The sequence below is a fragment of the Mercenaria mercenaria genome, chromosome 18 (assembly GCF_021730395.1).
Source record: "Mercenaria mercenaria strain notata chromosome 18, MADL_Memer_1, whole genome shotgun sequence".
Taxonomy (NCBI): domain Eukaryota; kingdom Metazoa; phylum Mollusca; class Bivalvia; order Venerida; family Veneridae; genus Mercenaria; species Mercenaria mercenaria.
In genome coordinates, this window is record NC_069378.1 from 38,708,815 (window position 1) to 38,723,948 (window position 15,134).

The 15,134-nt window shown below is 35.8% G+C and overlaps 1 protein-coding gene across 3 annotated transcripts in view; it reads left to right on the forward strand.

Moving 5' to 3' along the window:
- The window catches only part of LOC123539137 (inversin-like), a 223,521-nt gene that overhangs the window by 177,963 nt on the left and 30,424 nt on the right, over nt 1-15,134 (forward strand). For 2 of the 3 annotated variants that reach the window (XM_045323631.2, XM_045323630.2), the window contains exon 21: nt 8,435-8,521. In XM_045323631.2, coding sequence (XP_045179566.1) covers nt 8,435-8,521 — 87 coding nt within the window. Of the gene's footprint in view, nt 1-8,434; nt 8,522-13,347; nt 13,486-15,134 lie in introns of all 3 variants that reach the window. The other variant, XM_045323629.2, reaches the window with a different exon arrangement.

Genomic DNA, 15,134 nt, shown 5'->3' on the forward strand with positions numbered 1-15,134 from the left:
ATCCCATTTGCTATGACCAATATACGATGTAATCTGTCAAATTTATGATATGTAATTGTGCAATACTCGAATAAAGCCACGTATTTTCTTCGGCGGTAACTCATTAAGCATAAACACGCATAACGTTTCTGCGGGATTTGGTAATACATTTGTGCATATGATTGTGGTGGCTAGTTTTATGCCCTTTTGTCACAAAATAGCAATTATGATGTTCACAAATTCAAATAAAAACTGCATATTAACTTATTAGCCAAATTATCCATTTGTTACCCTGTCCGTTTCAAAAAGTAATCTTTAAAATCATTGCGCAGATAACAAATTTATTGCGCTGTGCATTTCATGAATTGCGCAGGCTTACCAAGCTTGCGTAACATCCAGCGAAAGACAAAATATAGTTCCAGAACATACTGCTAATATTTTATTGAGTCAGGTATCTCTGAAAGCATTGGAATGTCTCTTATCAAAGAGTTTACCACATTGATGAAATTAAATTATGACAGCTTCATTTTAAATGGCCTGAATAAGAAATGTATGTACATTAATTCTTCCGCAAGACTTCTTGTATGAATCCTAATTACATTCTGGGCACTTGTCGGCAAACACACGTGACCTGTTTATAACAATGCTTCTACGACTTTGCCCTTGAAAATACGGACTTCAGTTCACCGAAAAAATACTAGGAAGATCGGCCAGATCAAAATGATGCAAAATCGCGAGTGGCAAAAATGCAAACGTCTACATACAACTTCATTCTAAATCGTAGCCTTTCTGGAATTTTGACTGGTCGGATAATTTGCTTACGATTCAGGTCGCAAAAATTGAAACCGTCACCCATTCTGCGTTTTATGACGACACATGGGTTGAATTTTGCAGTCAGTAAGCGGATAAAAGCTCTTACTGGTTTGTTTAATTACTACAGATTTTAAAAATGATTCTATTTCTTATTTTTCGAGAAATAAACTAATTGGCGAAACATTAAATTGTATTTTCTGGTAGTTTTTGAAATCGACATGATCGTCTATGTTAGACTGCTTTGACGAAACGAAACAATTTTTTTATGAAATGATTTAAATAAGAGATAATTTCACCATAAACTTCAATGTCAGATACTGCCAATTGCTGCTAAACTGTCTTCGTGTCATTACAATTTGTAAACATATTGTTGAAACTGGAGATTTTGGCGGTATAAAGAAAAGTGTAATCGTATCCGGATATAATATTTTGGGTAAATACCGATCTGTGTTATGAAATTTTAATATTCAAGTAACAGACATGATAGATATTATTGTAACAGAAATGATTCTAGAAATTATTTTTATAACACATACATAGAATCTATATCAGACTTATATTCTAGTCCTGAGGCATGACCTGAAAGTAAAAATATGAAGTGACAGTCATTCATACTTTGGATATTGTAATTATAAAAAGAATCTAGGTTATATTTAGAAATTGAAACATAAACTTTTCAGTTAGAAATCGAACCAAAGGCTGTATCAAGGGTCTACATTTTCAAAATTTTCTTGTGGTGATACCCAAAACCCTACTTGCAGGAGGGGGTATCCTCCCACACCCTCCCCCCATATTGCCACTTTACAGTTTGATACATTTGCCCTTTTACCACCTGTCACAATGCCCATTTCAAAATCTGACTGCAGTTCAAAGCGGGAAGGAACACCCCTCCCCACACACAACCTGCTACCAACCACGTAAAAATGGCTCAAACATTTTTCAGCCCAGTATGGGCCTGTCTGTCTACATGAATCAAAATGGATAATTGAAAGTGCATGGACTTGGGGACTACTGACATGGTTTTGAAGGGGTTAACAGGTCTGATATAGAATAAATGATGGTTTTAACTAAAAAAGAACTGCATTTATAAATATGGGTTATCTTTTCCGAAATTGGTAGCTAGTCCGAGTAACTTCCCTTAGTTTTGAATGCGCAATTTTCGTCAGTATAAACATTCATGACACTATATATTGACACTCAGCAACATTTACAATACACAGAATGGCAACTGGCTGTAATCTCGCTTGATCTCGTGTCAGAGCGTGAATCGGCGTTATCTTAGTAAAAACAAACATCGGCGAGTATGGAGTTACAATACCTTTAAAACTACATTTAAAATACATGTTAGCTTCTAAAACAACATTAGTTTAATGTTAAATAGTCTTAAGACATAAAGTACACGTTTCTTACCATCAAAAGAAGCGTGGTCAAACGGTGATAATTAATTTACCGATGAATAATTGCTTTCGCATACAAAAGGGCGCGTGGAGAACGAGTCACTTCCGGGAAAACGAGATCTCATTCAGTTGTCACGTTTTTTTTGCGAGATTTGCTCTATATGCCTTTCAAGTTGCCGATCTATTTTATTTTTTAGCTCTTTGGAGAAATATATTGGGTTTAAATACTTGTTTTACTAGGAATCAATTGAATGTCAATTTCATCTATTGTAACAAAATCTCTGTTCAGTTGGGGAAAAAAAAACTAAAAACAAACTGAAACTGGTAGACTGTACTACCAGTACATCAATCATTAGCCGACTCTCAGGCCCTTCAGGCCTTTGATTTAGCTCCACTTTTGTCCACTTTACAAAAAGTTCCTAAATATTTCACAGCAAGCTTGCAACCCAATTGTCCCAAGTTTGCAATGTCTTTGATAAAGTTTCAGCAAGCTAACACTTAACATATAAGCTAGCATGAAATATTCTCAAGACTGTGATATATTTCAAAAGTGTTTGCAACAAGCTAACACATAAGAAACAAGTAAAAAATTGCGGCAACATGCAGCAAATAGATGGTCGCACGGCCCAAAAAAACAAAGTATTTGACCCATATTCAAACTTGACCTAGATTTTATCAAGGCAAAAATTCTGACCAAATTTCATGAAGATCAATTGTAAAATACTGTTTCGATCGCATACACAAGGTTTTTCTTTGATTTGACCTATGACCTACATTTTGGCCCCAGATGACCCATATTCAAACTCGACCTAGATTTCATCAAGGCAATCATTCTGACATAACTTTATGAAGATCAATTGAAAAATACAGCCTCTATCGCATACACAAGACTTTTCTTTGATTTGACATAGTGTCCTAGTTTTTGACCCCAGAAAAACCATTTTCGAACTTGGCCTAGATTTTATCAAGATAATCATTCTGACAAAATTTCATGAAGATCAGTTGAAAAATAAAGCCTCTATCGCATACACAAGCTAAATGTTGACAGACGACAGACGCCGGACATCGAGTGATCACAAGAGCTAAAAAAAACAACAAAAAGTACAAATATGCCCCCAAGAGTAAACAAAATCGTGGGGAATAAATTTATTTCAAGGTAAATACAGTATTACAGCAGTATAAGTAAATAAAATTATGCATTTTTATATTTTTACCTGTAGATCTTCTATAAAAAAAAAACTGGAAAAAGTTAACGTCACAACGCAACAGTTTGCACAGCCAGACCAGGATTTGAACCTGGAACCTCCCCAAAACACAAATTACCATACGTAATTTCCTCAATTTTGGGTTGCTCTGCCAATTGAGCTATCTGACCAGTGGAACTGCAATATCCTAGCAATATCACTTAAGATAAATGTTTGATTTGCGGTTTTTAAAGCTGAAAGGAAGCATGAAAATGTGAAAAAATGGTAATGGGGATATTAGTAATCATTCAAGTTTTCTACCAAGTCAACACTGTATATATAAGCTGATTTACCACCTTTTTTCCTATTGAGCCTGCTGAAATTCTCTCAAAAATATTAATTAAAATCCTCTTTTAATATTTAAAACAAGCATTGTCACAAATAAATACAAATTAGGTTAGAAAAAAAGTTTGTTTCCGGTATCGCGACCTACCCTTAATTCCGGACCCTAATTCTTTTTCATTGCCTCGGAGTTTTTTTTTAATTTAATGTTTTAAAAAAAAGTTGAAAAACTGCACTTTTTATGTTTTAAACATTGTCAGTGATGTTAAAAATCAACTTACTCAAGGAAAAATCAGCAGGGGCTAAGGGTGTAACGATACATCGAAATTCATTTTATCATGATACATCAGTTTGGCGATACGCATATCGTATCATAGGCCTGTTATTTCGAAATTCATTTTATCATGATACATCAGTTTGGCGATAACGCGTATCGAATCATAGGTCTGTTTCACAATACAGAAACGATAAGTGAAAACTAGAAATATTGCATGATATCTTTCATACAATCAGTGTTAAAGAAATGTATCATTGCAAGAGTAGAGACATTGATGAAATTTTATTTTGTCACATAAATGCTTACTTACGATACTCAATTCGTATCGCGATATGTACCGTATCGTCGCATCTGTATCATGATGCATATTGTATCGTGAGACTAGCATATTGTTACACCCCTAACAGGGGCCCAGTAGCCCATGGTTCCTAGATTTTGGGCTTGGACCCTAAATTGTTGGAGAAAATGCCCATATACCTAATGTTAAACATTTATTTTTGACAGTCTGGGCCCCTAAATAAAAATAGCTAGTTTATATCCCTGTTACTGATGCTCTAAAGGAATAACTCCCTTATTCATATTTTTGTGCACAAAAATAGTTTCCGAAAGGTCCCACTTGATAATAAAATCCTGAATTATTTTTTTTTTAAATTACTGACCAGCTACCTACCTATTTTCTTTAGCATGTTACTGGAAACATCTTTTTGGCCTTACAGTACATGTATACCTATTGTAGTCATACAGGGTATCTTAGATTCTATATGATTTTTAAGACGGGAAAGTGTGCAGATTGGAAATTATACACTGTTTTTCAAAGTGAAAGCACCTAAGTTAATTTGAATGGGACCAAAATTACATTTTCATTTTTCATCGAGTGGGTGCGTAATCTCCCTATAAATCCATATCTACATTTATGGAAATACTCCCAACATTCAACAATTAATTTCTGATCATAACTGGGAGGTCAGGGCAGTTGTTAAAAACTAGGGATATCTTCAAATAAATCAAATAAATGTAGCACAAAATATGCAATTATAGCTGCTGTCACTCATGCAGAAAAACCTGAAAAATGTGTTAGTGTCATAATCTAAGGCCTATATAAATCTTTATCACTTTAATTTTATGTCAAAAGCATTGATTTGTCTTTCAATACATTCATACACTTACAAGAGTCCAAAACACAATTTTCGTCTTGTAATCAAAACTAGCAGAAAAATAGTGGTTGTTATTTATCATCAGGAAGTACATGTATGTACCAGAAGACAGCGAGTCAAAATTTTTCACGAGGTCTCAAATCGCCCATTTTCTGGACTATCATTGGAACTTATAATATGACGAAATGCCCCCTTGTGCAGGACATTGGAATTTGGATTATGTTTAACAATAGTTGGCTTTAATACTTGGAAAAACCTTTAACAGCGCCACCTGCTGAGTGTAACATAATTATGTACATGTGTAGTAAATTCGCACCGTAAGTCACATGGTCTATTCTAGGATTTCTTCGTTTTAAAAACAGGCTGATTCGGACCAAATATTTTGGCTGATTGGGACCACATACTTTGAATAAAAGTAGATAATGACCAAATATTTTGGCTGATTCAGACCACAAACTTTTATTTAACAGTCAATATTGACCATATGTCAAACGGCAGCATGTCAATACATGCGATCAGCTGTTTAGACGGCATAGAAGCTATGACTAGGTCCGAATCAGCCATGGTCCGAGTCAGCCTGTATTCTAAAATACACAATGTATATACTGTACAATACATATATGGACCATCCATGATTTCAAAGATTTTTCTATCTTTTTTTTACAGAACATACAAAATCCTAGACCTGTTATCTCTTTAGACAAGCCTATACAGTGCTTTAGGGTATAGCGGATAGCTAACTAATTTTTCCTACATTCCAATTCAAAGAAATGAAAATAGTAGTTTTTTTTCAGTATATCAGACAGAAAACATATATTCTTCTTAAAACATTCAGCTTTTAATAGAAATCCATGTGCTTTTTCTCTCCAAGCCATTGTTTACATATGCGCTGATTTAGGGTGTACAGGATAGCCTTGGTCGTTTTTTCCATTATTAGTTTAAAATCCACATCTTAACAAACTTTCCAAGATTTTTTTACTATAAATCAGAATAATAATGTATTCTCTTTTCAAAAACATTCAGCTTTTTAAATTTCTATCAAATACTTTTCATTCACTGACATTTTTTACATATTATACACTGATTTAGTCTATAGGTCCCGGGATAGCTTTTTTTTATGATGTTCTATGTGTAAACTTGTCACTATAATTATGTTTATATGTTTTCCTGTATGTAACTAGAAACAGTATCTGTTTACGTTACAAATAATAAAATAAATTGAATTGAATTTATTTTACATTTGATGACATATGAAAATTTTAAAATAACACATTGTGACAACAAGCAAATATTTAAAATGTATGTCAGAATGTCTGTTTGCATGCCAGTAAAAGAATGATATGAAAATTTATACAATAATTCAAGTCTAAATAAAAATCTATCAATCTATCCTCCACAGTGTAGAAACAGTGAACAATCCAAACGGAAATAGCGATGTGATTATACGACATACACAGTATCTGGGTTTACACGCCGCTGCTATTTTCATTTATTTTTACACTATAGTGGAGTTTAGGCGTCTTTATCTGTAAGTAGTCAATAAATTATACATTGAAGAGATAATTATGTCTCCCCCAGGAGACATATTGTTTTTGCCCTGTCCGTCCATCCGTCTGTCCGTCCGTCCGTCCGTCCTTCCGTTAACAATTTCTCGTTATCGCATCTCCTCAGAAACTACCAGGGGGATTTTGACCAAACTTTGTCAGAATGATGTATTGGTACCCTAGTTGTGTCCCCCTGAAAATCAGACTGGTTCAACAAATTTTTAGTAAGTTATGGCCCTTTGTTTATTTCTATAATTTACATAGATTTATAAAGGGAAAAACTTTGAAAATCTTCTTGCCCAAAACCACAGAGCCTAGGGCTTTGATATTTGATATGAAGCATCATCTATTAGTCCTCTACCAATATGATTGAAATTATTTCCCTGGGGTCTAATATGGCCCCGCCCGGGGGTCACATGGTTTATATAGACTTATATAGGGAAAAACTTTGAAAAACCTCTTGTCCAAAACCACAGGGCCTAGGGCTTTGATATTTTGTATGTGACATCATCTAGTGGTCTTCTACTAAGATTGTTCAAATTATCCCCCTAGGGTCAAATATGGCCCCGCCCCGGGGGTCACATGGTTTACATAGACTTATATAGGGAAAAACTTTGAAAATCTTCTTGTCCAAACCACAAAGCCTAGGGCTTTGATATTGTAATGTAGCATTGCCTAGTGGTTCTCTACCAAGTTTGTTAAAATTATCCCCCTAGGGTCAAATATGGCCCCACTCTGGGGTCACATGGTTCATATAGACTTATATAGGGAAAAGCTTTTAAAAACTTCTTGTCAATAACCTACAACATTCAAATTTGGACCACATGCATAGTTCTGTATTCCAAAATAAAATTTGACCTTGATTTTGACCTAGTGACCTACTTTCACATTTCTCAAGCTACAGCCTTCAAATTTGGACCACTTGCGTAGTTTTGTGTACCGAAATGAACTTTGACCTTAAGATTGACCTAGTGACCTACTTTCACATTTCTGTAGCTACAGGCTTCAAATTTAGACCACATGCATGGTTTTGTGTACCGAAACAAACTTTGACCTTTACATTGACCTAGTGACCTACTTTCACATTTCTCAAGCTACAGCCTTCAAATTTGGACCACTTGCGTAGTTATGTGTACCCAAATGAACTTTGACCTTAAGATTGACCTAGTGACCTACTTTCACATTTCTGTAGCTACAGGCTTCAAATTTAGACCACATGAATAGGATTGTGTACCGAAACAAACTTTGACCTTGACATTGACCTAGTGACCTACTTCCACATTTTTGAAGGTACAGGCTTCAAATTTGGACTACATGCATAGATTTGTTTCTGAAGTGAAATTTGACCTTGATTTTGACTTAGTGACGTACTTTCACATTTCTCAAGCTACAGCCTTCAAATTTGGACCACTTGCATAGTTTTGTGTACCGAATTAAACTTTGACCTTAAGATTGATCTAGTGACCTACTTTCACATTTCTCAAGCTACAGCTTTCGAATTTGGACCACATGCACAGTGTTGTGTACGGAAATGAAATTTGACCTTGAGCTAGTCAGTAAGTCTTGAAATTTGGAACACTCAAAAATGGCACATTGGTGGGCGCCAAGATCACTCTGTGATCTCTTGTCTAAGGGAAGTAACCAAGGAAAGAAACTTGTATATCAGTAGTCCCTAGTTTTGGGTCTAATGGCATGAATATTATCTGTTGCTTTTAGTAGCAGTATATTTAATCTTTCATTGCAGGTGAACACATTGAAGCCCCATTTTGGCATCCAAATATGTTGCGACCACAGCGGCCATACTGGGCAAAGTTAGCACCCTCTTCAGCAGGTAAGCTTATACTCCATAAAAATAAAGCAGTTGTAAGATATACCTCTATACTGGCATTTATGCATTGATCTGTAGCATTTCTGCTGAATATATACCTTTATACTGGCATTTATGCATTGAACCGTAGCACTTTGGCTGACCATATACCTCTATACTGGCATTTATGCATTGAACCGTAGCACTTTGGCTGACCATATACCTCTATACTGGCATTTATGCATTGAACCATAGCATTTCGGCTGAACATATACCTCTATACTGGCATTTATGCATTGAACCATAGCATTTCGGCTGAACATATACCTCTATACTGGCATTTATGCATTGATCTGTAGCATTTCAGCTGAACATATACCTCTATACTGGCATTTATGCATTGAACCATAGCATTTCGGCTGAACATATACCTCTATACTGGCATTTATGCATTGAACTGTAGCATTTCGGCTGAATATATACCTTTATACTGGCATTTATGCATTGATCTGTAGCATTTCAGCTGAACATATACCTCTATACTGGCATTTATGCATTGAACCATAGCATTTCGGCTGAACATATACCTCTATACTGGCATTTATGCATTGAACCGTAGCACTGGCTGACCATATACCTCTATACTGGCATTTATGCATTGAACCATAGCATTTCGGCTGACCATATACCTCTATACTGGCATTTATGCATTGAACCATAGCATTTCGGCTGAACATATACCTCTATACTGGCATTTATGCATTGATCTGTAGCATTTCAGCTGAACATATACCTCTGTACTGGCATTTATGCATTGAACCATAGCATTTCAGCTGAACATATACCTCTATACTGGCATTTATGCATTGAACTGTAGCATTTCGGCTGAATATATACCTTTATACTGGCATTTATGCATTGAACCGTAGCACTTTGGCTGACCAAATACCTCTATACTGGCATTTATGCATTGAACCTTAGCACTTTGGCTGACCATATACCTCTATACTGGCATTTATACATTGAACCATAGCATTTCGGCTGAACATATACCTCTAGACTGGCATTTAGGCATTGAACCCTAGCATTTCAGCTGAACATATACCTCTATATTGGCATTTATGCATAGCATTTTGGCTGAATATATACTTCTATACTGGCATTTATGCATTGAACCATAGCATTTCGGCTGAATATATACCTCTACACTAGCATTTATGCATAGCATTTCAGCTGAACATATACCTCTATACTGGAATTAATGCATTGAACTGTAGCATTTTGGCTGACCATATACCTCTATACTGGCATTTATGCATTGAACCATAGCATTTCGGCTGAATATATACCTCTTTACTGGCATTTATGCATTGAACCGTAGCACTTTGGCTGACCATATACCTCTATACTGGCATTTATGCATTGAACCATAGCATTTCAGCTGAACATATACCTCATTACTGGCATTTATGCATTGAACTGTAACATTTCAGCTGAATATATACCTTTATACTGGCATTTATGCATTGAACCGTAGCACTTTGGCTGACCATATACCTCTATACTGGCATTTATGCATTGATCTGTAGCATTTCGGCTGAACATATACCTCTATACTGGCATTTATGCATTGAACCATAGCATTTCTACTGAATATATACCTCTACACTGGCATTTATGCATAGCATTTCAGCTGAACATATATCTCTATACTGGCATTTATGCATAGCATTTCTGCTGAATATATACCTCTACACTGGCATTTATGCATTGAACTGTAGCATTTCGGCTGAATATATACCTTTATATTGGCATTTATGCATTGAACCGTAGCACTTTGGCTGACCATATACCTCTATACTGGCATTTATGCATTGAACCGTAGCACTTTGGCTGACCATATACCTCTATACTGGCATTTATGCATTGAACCATAGCATTTCGGCTGAACATATACCTCTATACTGGCATTTAGGCATTGAACCCTAGCATTTCGGCTGAACATATACCTCTATACTGGCATTTATGCATAGCATTTTGGCTGAATATATACCTCTATACTGGCATTTATGCATTGAACTGTAGCATTTCGGCTGAATATATACCTCTATACTGGCATTTATGCATTGAACTGTAGCATTTCGGCTGAACATATACCTCTATACTGGCATTTATGCATTGAACCGTAGCACTTTGGCTGACCATATACCTCTATACTGGCATTTATGCATTGAACCATAGCATTTCAGCTGAACATATACCTCTATACTGGCATTTATGCATTGAACCGTAGCATTTCGGCTGAACATATACCTCTATACTGGCATTTATGCATTGAACCCTAGCATTTCAGCTGAACATATACCTCTATACTGGCATTTATGCATTGAACCCTAGCATTTCGGCTGAACATATACCTCTATACTGGCATTTATGCATAGCATTTCGGCTGAATATATACCTCTATACTGGCATTTATGCATTGAACCGTAGCATTTCGGCTGAACATATACCTCTATACTGGCATTTATGCATTGAACCGTAGCATTTCGGCTTAACATAAACCTCTATACTGGCATTTATGCATTGAACCGTAGCATTTCGGTTGAATATATACCTCTATACTGGCATTTATGCATTGAACTGTAGCATTTCGGCTGAATATATACCTCTGTACTGGCATTTATATGCTAGCAACTCTAGGATTTCAACTGAATGTATACCAGAACATTGGTCTTTACACACTAGCATCTGTAGGATTTTATCTCAATATATACTGCCATATAGGCATTTACACATTTTAAACTGTAGGATTTCACCTGAATATGTACCCCTACTGTCATTTATTAAGTAGCATCTGTAAGATTCTGTTATGTACCATAAAACTGGTGTTCATACATTAGTAACTGCACAAGTTGGATAAATATATACCACAATACTGTTGATCGTATGATCCATATAAATATATAGCATAACTGGTATTTATACAACAGCATCTGTAGGATTCATATAAATGTAAACCATAACAGGCCCTGTGTTCACAGAACATTTTTCTGTCTCAGAGTTTGAGTTGGAAATTTTAATATCAATTTTATTAAAACTTCAAGGTTAAATTCCAACTAAGACTGACCATCAATACTGAATAGCCATTTGAAAAGAGTTATTAACTTAAAATTTAGTTTTAAACATTCTATTTAGATATAAATGACAATTAAAGTTTCATTATCAAACTCAGCTGAGACTGAAAATGTTTTGTGAACACGGGGCCTGGTGTTTGAAATTCAGTTTAATTGGTAGGCTAAAATAATGAAATGTATGAAGAATAGTGTTTTCTATATCAATTCAGTTCACATCTATTTTTGCCATTTTGGAATTGGGAATTTATCTACATTTATAAGGGAGATAAATGCAGCAAAGAGAGTTACTCTTCACAATCCATTCTTCTTTTGGAGATAGTAAAAGTACTTATTGTTAACAATTTTATTTTGCATTAGATTGCCTGTAAATTTGATGTCTGATTGCTGTTCATCTAACCATTGGATAACTGACAACGTGTTTCAATCATGTCATTTATATGTTACAAACTGTTTGTTATATAGCCTTGTTTGTAAAGAATTTGTTTGCTTTATAGATACAAATTCCCTTAGTTTAATATAAGGAATAAACTCCTGCGAATCTGACAAGTTCAAAGAACCCTTAGGATATAAGGAATTGGTCCACCTTTCAAAAAAAAACAACCTTGGTTATAGTGGAAAAGTTCCTCCAGCCCTACAAGTTCACATTAACCAATTTTTACTCACATGCTTAGCTCAGTAGGGAGAGTGCAGCTATACAGATCACAGAGTTGTCAGTTAGATCCCAGACAAGACATAATATGTTACTTTGCTGTGAGGATTTTGTAAAAAACATTTTGTCAGAAATCATTTATCCTTTACCTCTTACTCATGTAGAGAAGTTTGCAGTTACTTGCAGGGAATAAGTAAATACAAGTACAGAATGCAGGAACACTGGTTAGGTTAACTGCCCATTATTACATATCTGAAATGCTTTTGAAAAACAGTGCATAACCAAAAACAAACAAACAAGTCGGTTTTTATCCACTAATGGGCATGGATTGAAACTTCACACACTTGTTCACTGTGATGATCTGACATGCAGTGCACTATTTTTACAAGGTAATGCTCATTGTTTTGGTTAAGTTTTTTGTATAAGCTTTATCTTAGCAACATACTGTATCTTATTAACCAAGTTTACACACTTATTCGCTGTTGTGATCAGCAGTGCACAGGTTCCATACTTCTGTTTTTAAAGTTATTCCCTTTTTTCATCTTTGCATTTGTTTAGTGTAATCTGTTATCTGTATTAAGCATCTGAAGAGGTGGATGTAAAATTCATTTACTTAAAATTGTTACTCCATTTGTTGTTTTTAATGTGTGTATTTTCATTATTTTAAATCATTTCTATGAAAGGCTTATGAATAGTCAAGCATTGCTGTTCTTCAACAGCTGTTGTAAATTACTAACCATAATTCATGAAACTTTGCTGGACCAGTTAATTTACTACTCAGTGTTTAGCGTTCAGAAATGAACATTCTGCTTCATATTGAATAGGCAAGCTAAATTCAGTTTTTGTTCGGTATCAATTATGTATGGTTTTGACCTATATCTTTGTTTTCAAAAGCCTATAAATTGTAGAGAGGATAGGATGAAAACCAGCTAGACTATATTCATTGTTGTGTATATATATATATATATATATATATATATATATATATATATATATATATATATATATAAATATAGCTTTGAAGTGATTACTAATGTATGCATGCTTGTGTTTGTATTCTGCAGCTTTGTCATATAACTTTGCCATAGACCAGTACCATCCACTTGTGGCCAAAAAGGGCAGTATGCCATCTCCATTTCTGGACGAGAAGGGTCATCCCAAAGAGTTTATATGGCAGATGATTGATGAAGATGAGTTACAAGGTGTTGTTTTTAAACATTTGGAATATGCACTTTTACTGCCATCCTACAGTCACCTCCCCTGGTCAGCCTTCCTTCCCAAATATACTTCTCATCTTTATCATCTGTGTTACCCACTGCACGCTATTACAGTTAACTTCCTTTTAGATTATTTTCTGTCTGTGTTACCCACTGCATGCTTGTTTCTAGCAGTAACAGTTAACTTTTCTTTTAGATTATTTTCTGTCTGTGTTACCCACTGCACGCATGATTCTAGCAGTAACAGTTAACTTCCTTTTAGATTATTTTCTGTCCGTGTTACCCACTGCATGTTTGTTTCTAGCAGTAACAGTTAACTTTTCTTTTAGATTATTATGCCCCCCTTCGAAGAAGGAGGGGTATATTGTTTTGCAGATGTTGGTCTGTATGTAGACTAATCTGTTTCCGGATGATAACTCAAGAACGCACGGGCCTAGGATCATGAAAATTGATAGGAATGTTGGTCATCACCTGCAGATGACCCCTATTGATTTTGAGATCTGTATTTCAAAGGTCAAGGTCACAGTGACCCTGAACAGTTCAACGGTTTCCGGATGATAACTCAAGAACGCTTGGGCCTAGGATCATGAAAGTTGATAGGGAGGTTGGTCATGACCAGCAGATGACCCTTCTGATTTTGAGGTCAGTCGGTCAATGATCAAGGTCACAGTGACCCGGAAGAGTTAAACGGTTTCCGGATGATAACTCAAGATTGCTTGGGCTTAGGATCGTGAAAGTTGATAGAGAGGTTGGTCATGACCAGTAGATGACCCCTATTGATTTAGAGGTCAGTAGGTCAAAGGACATGGTCACAGTGACCAGGAACAGTAAAAGGGTTTCTGGGCGATAACTCAACAGCACTTGGGTCTAGGAATAGGAAAATTGATAGGGAGATTGATCATGACCAGCAGATGACCCCTATTGATTTAGAGGTCATTAGGTCAAAGTTCAAGGTCACATTGGCCAGGAAAAGTTAAATGGTTTCTGGATGATAATTTGAGAACGCTTGGGCTAAGGGTCATGAAAGATGATAGAGAGGTTCATGACCAGCAGATGACCCCTATAGATTTTGAGGTCAGTAGGTCAAGGTTACAGTGACCCGGAACATTTAAACCGTTTCCAGATAATAACTTGAGAACGCTTGGGCCTAGGATCATGAAACTTGATAGGGAGGTTGGTCATGACCTGTAGATGACCCCTATAGATTTTTAGGTCAGTAGGCTAAAGGTCTAGGTCACATTGTCCCGGAACAGTTAAACTCTTTCCGGACGATACCTTGAGAACGCTTGGGCCTAGGATCACTAAACTTAATAGGGAGGTTGATCATGACCAGCAGATGACCGCTGTTGATTTTGAGGTCAATAGGTCAAAGGTCAATGTCACATTGAACCAGAACAGTAGAACTTTTGTTCACATTGAGCAAATAATTTCTGTGCCTTGTGCAATTACTGAATGCATCAAGGGGGGCATTTCATCTTCGACGAGCTCTTGTTTTCTGTCTGTGTTACCCACTGCACACCTGTTTCTAGCAGTAACAGTTAACTTTTCTTTTAGATTATTTTCTGTCTGTGTTACCTACTGCATGCCTGTTTCTAGCAGTAACAGTTAACTTTTCTTTTAGATTATTTTCTGTC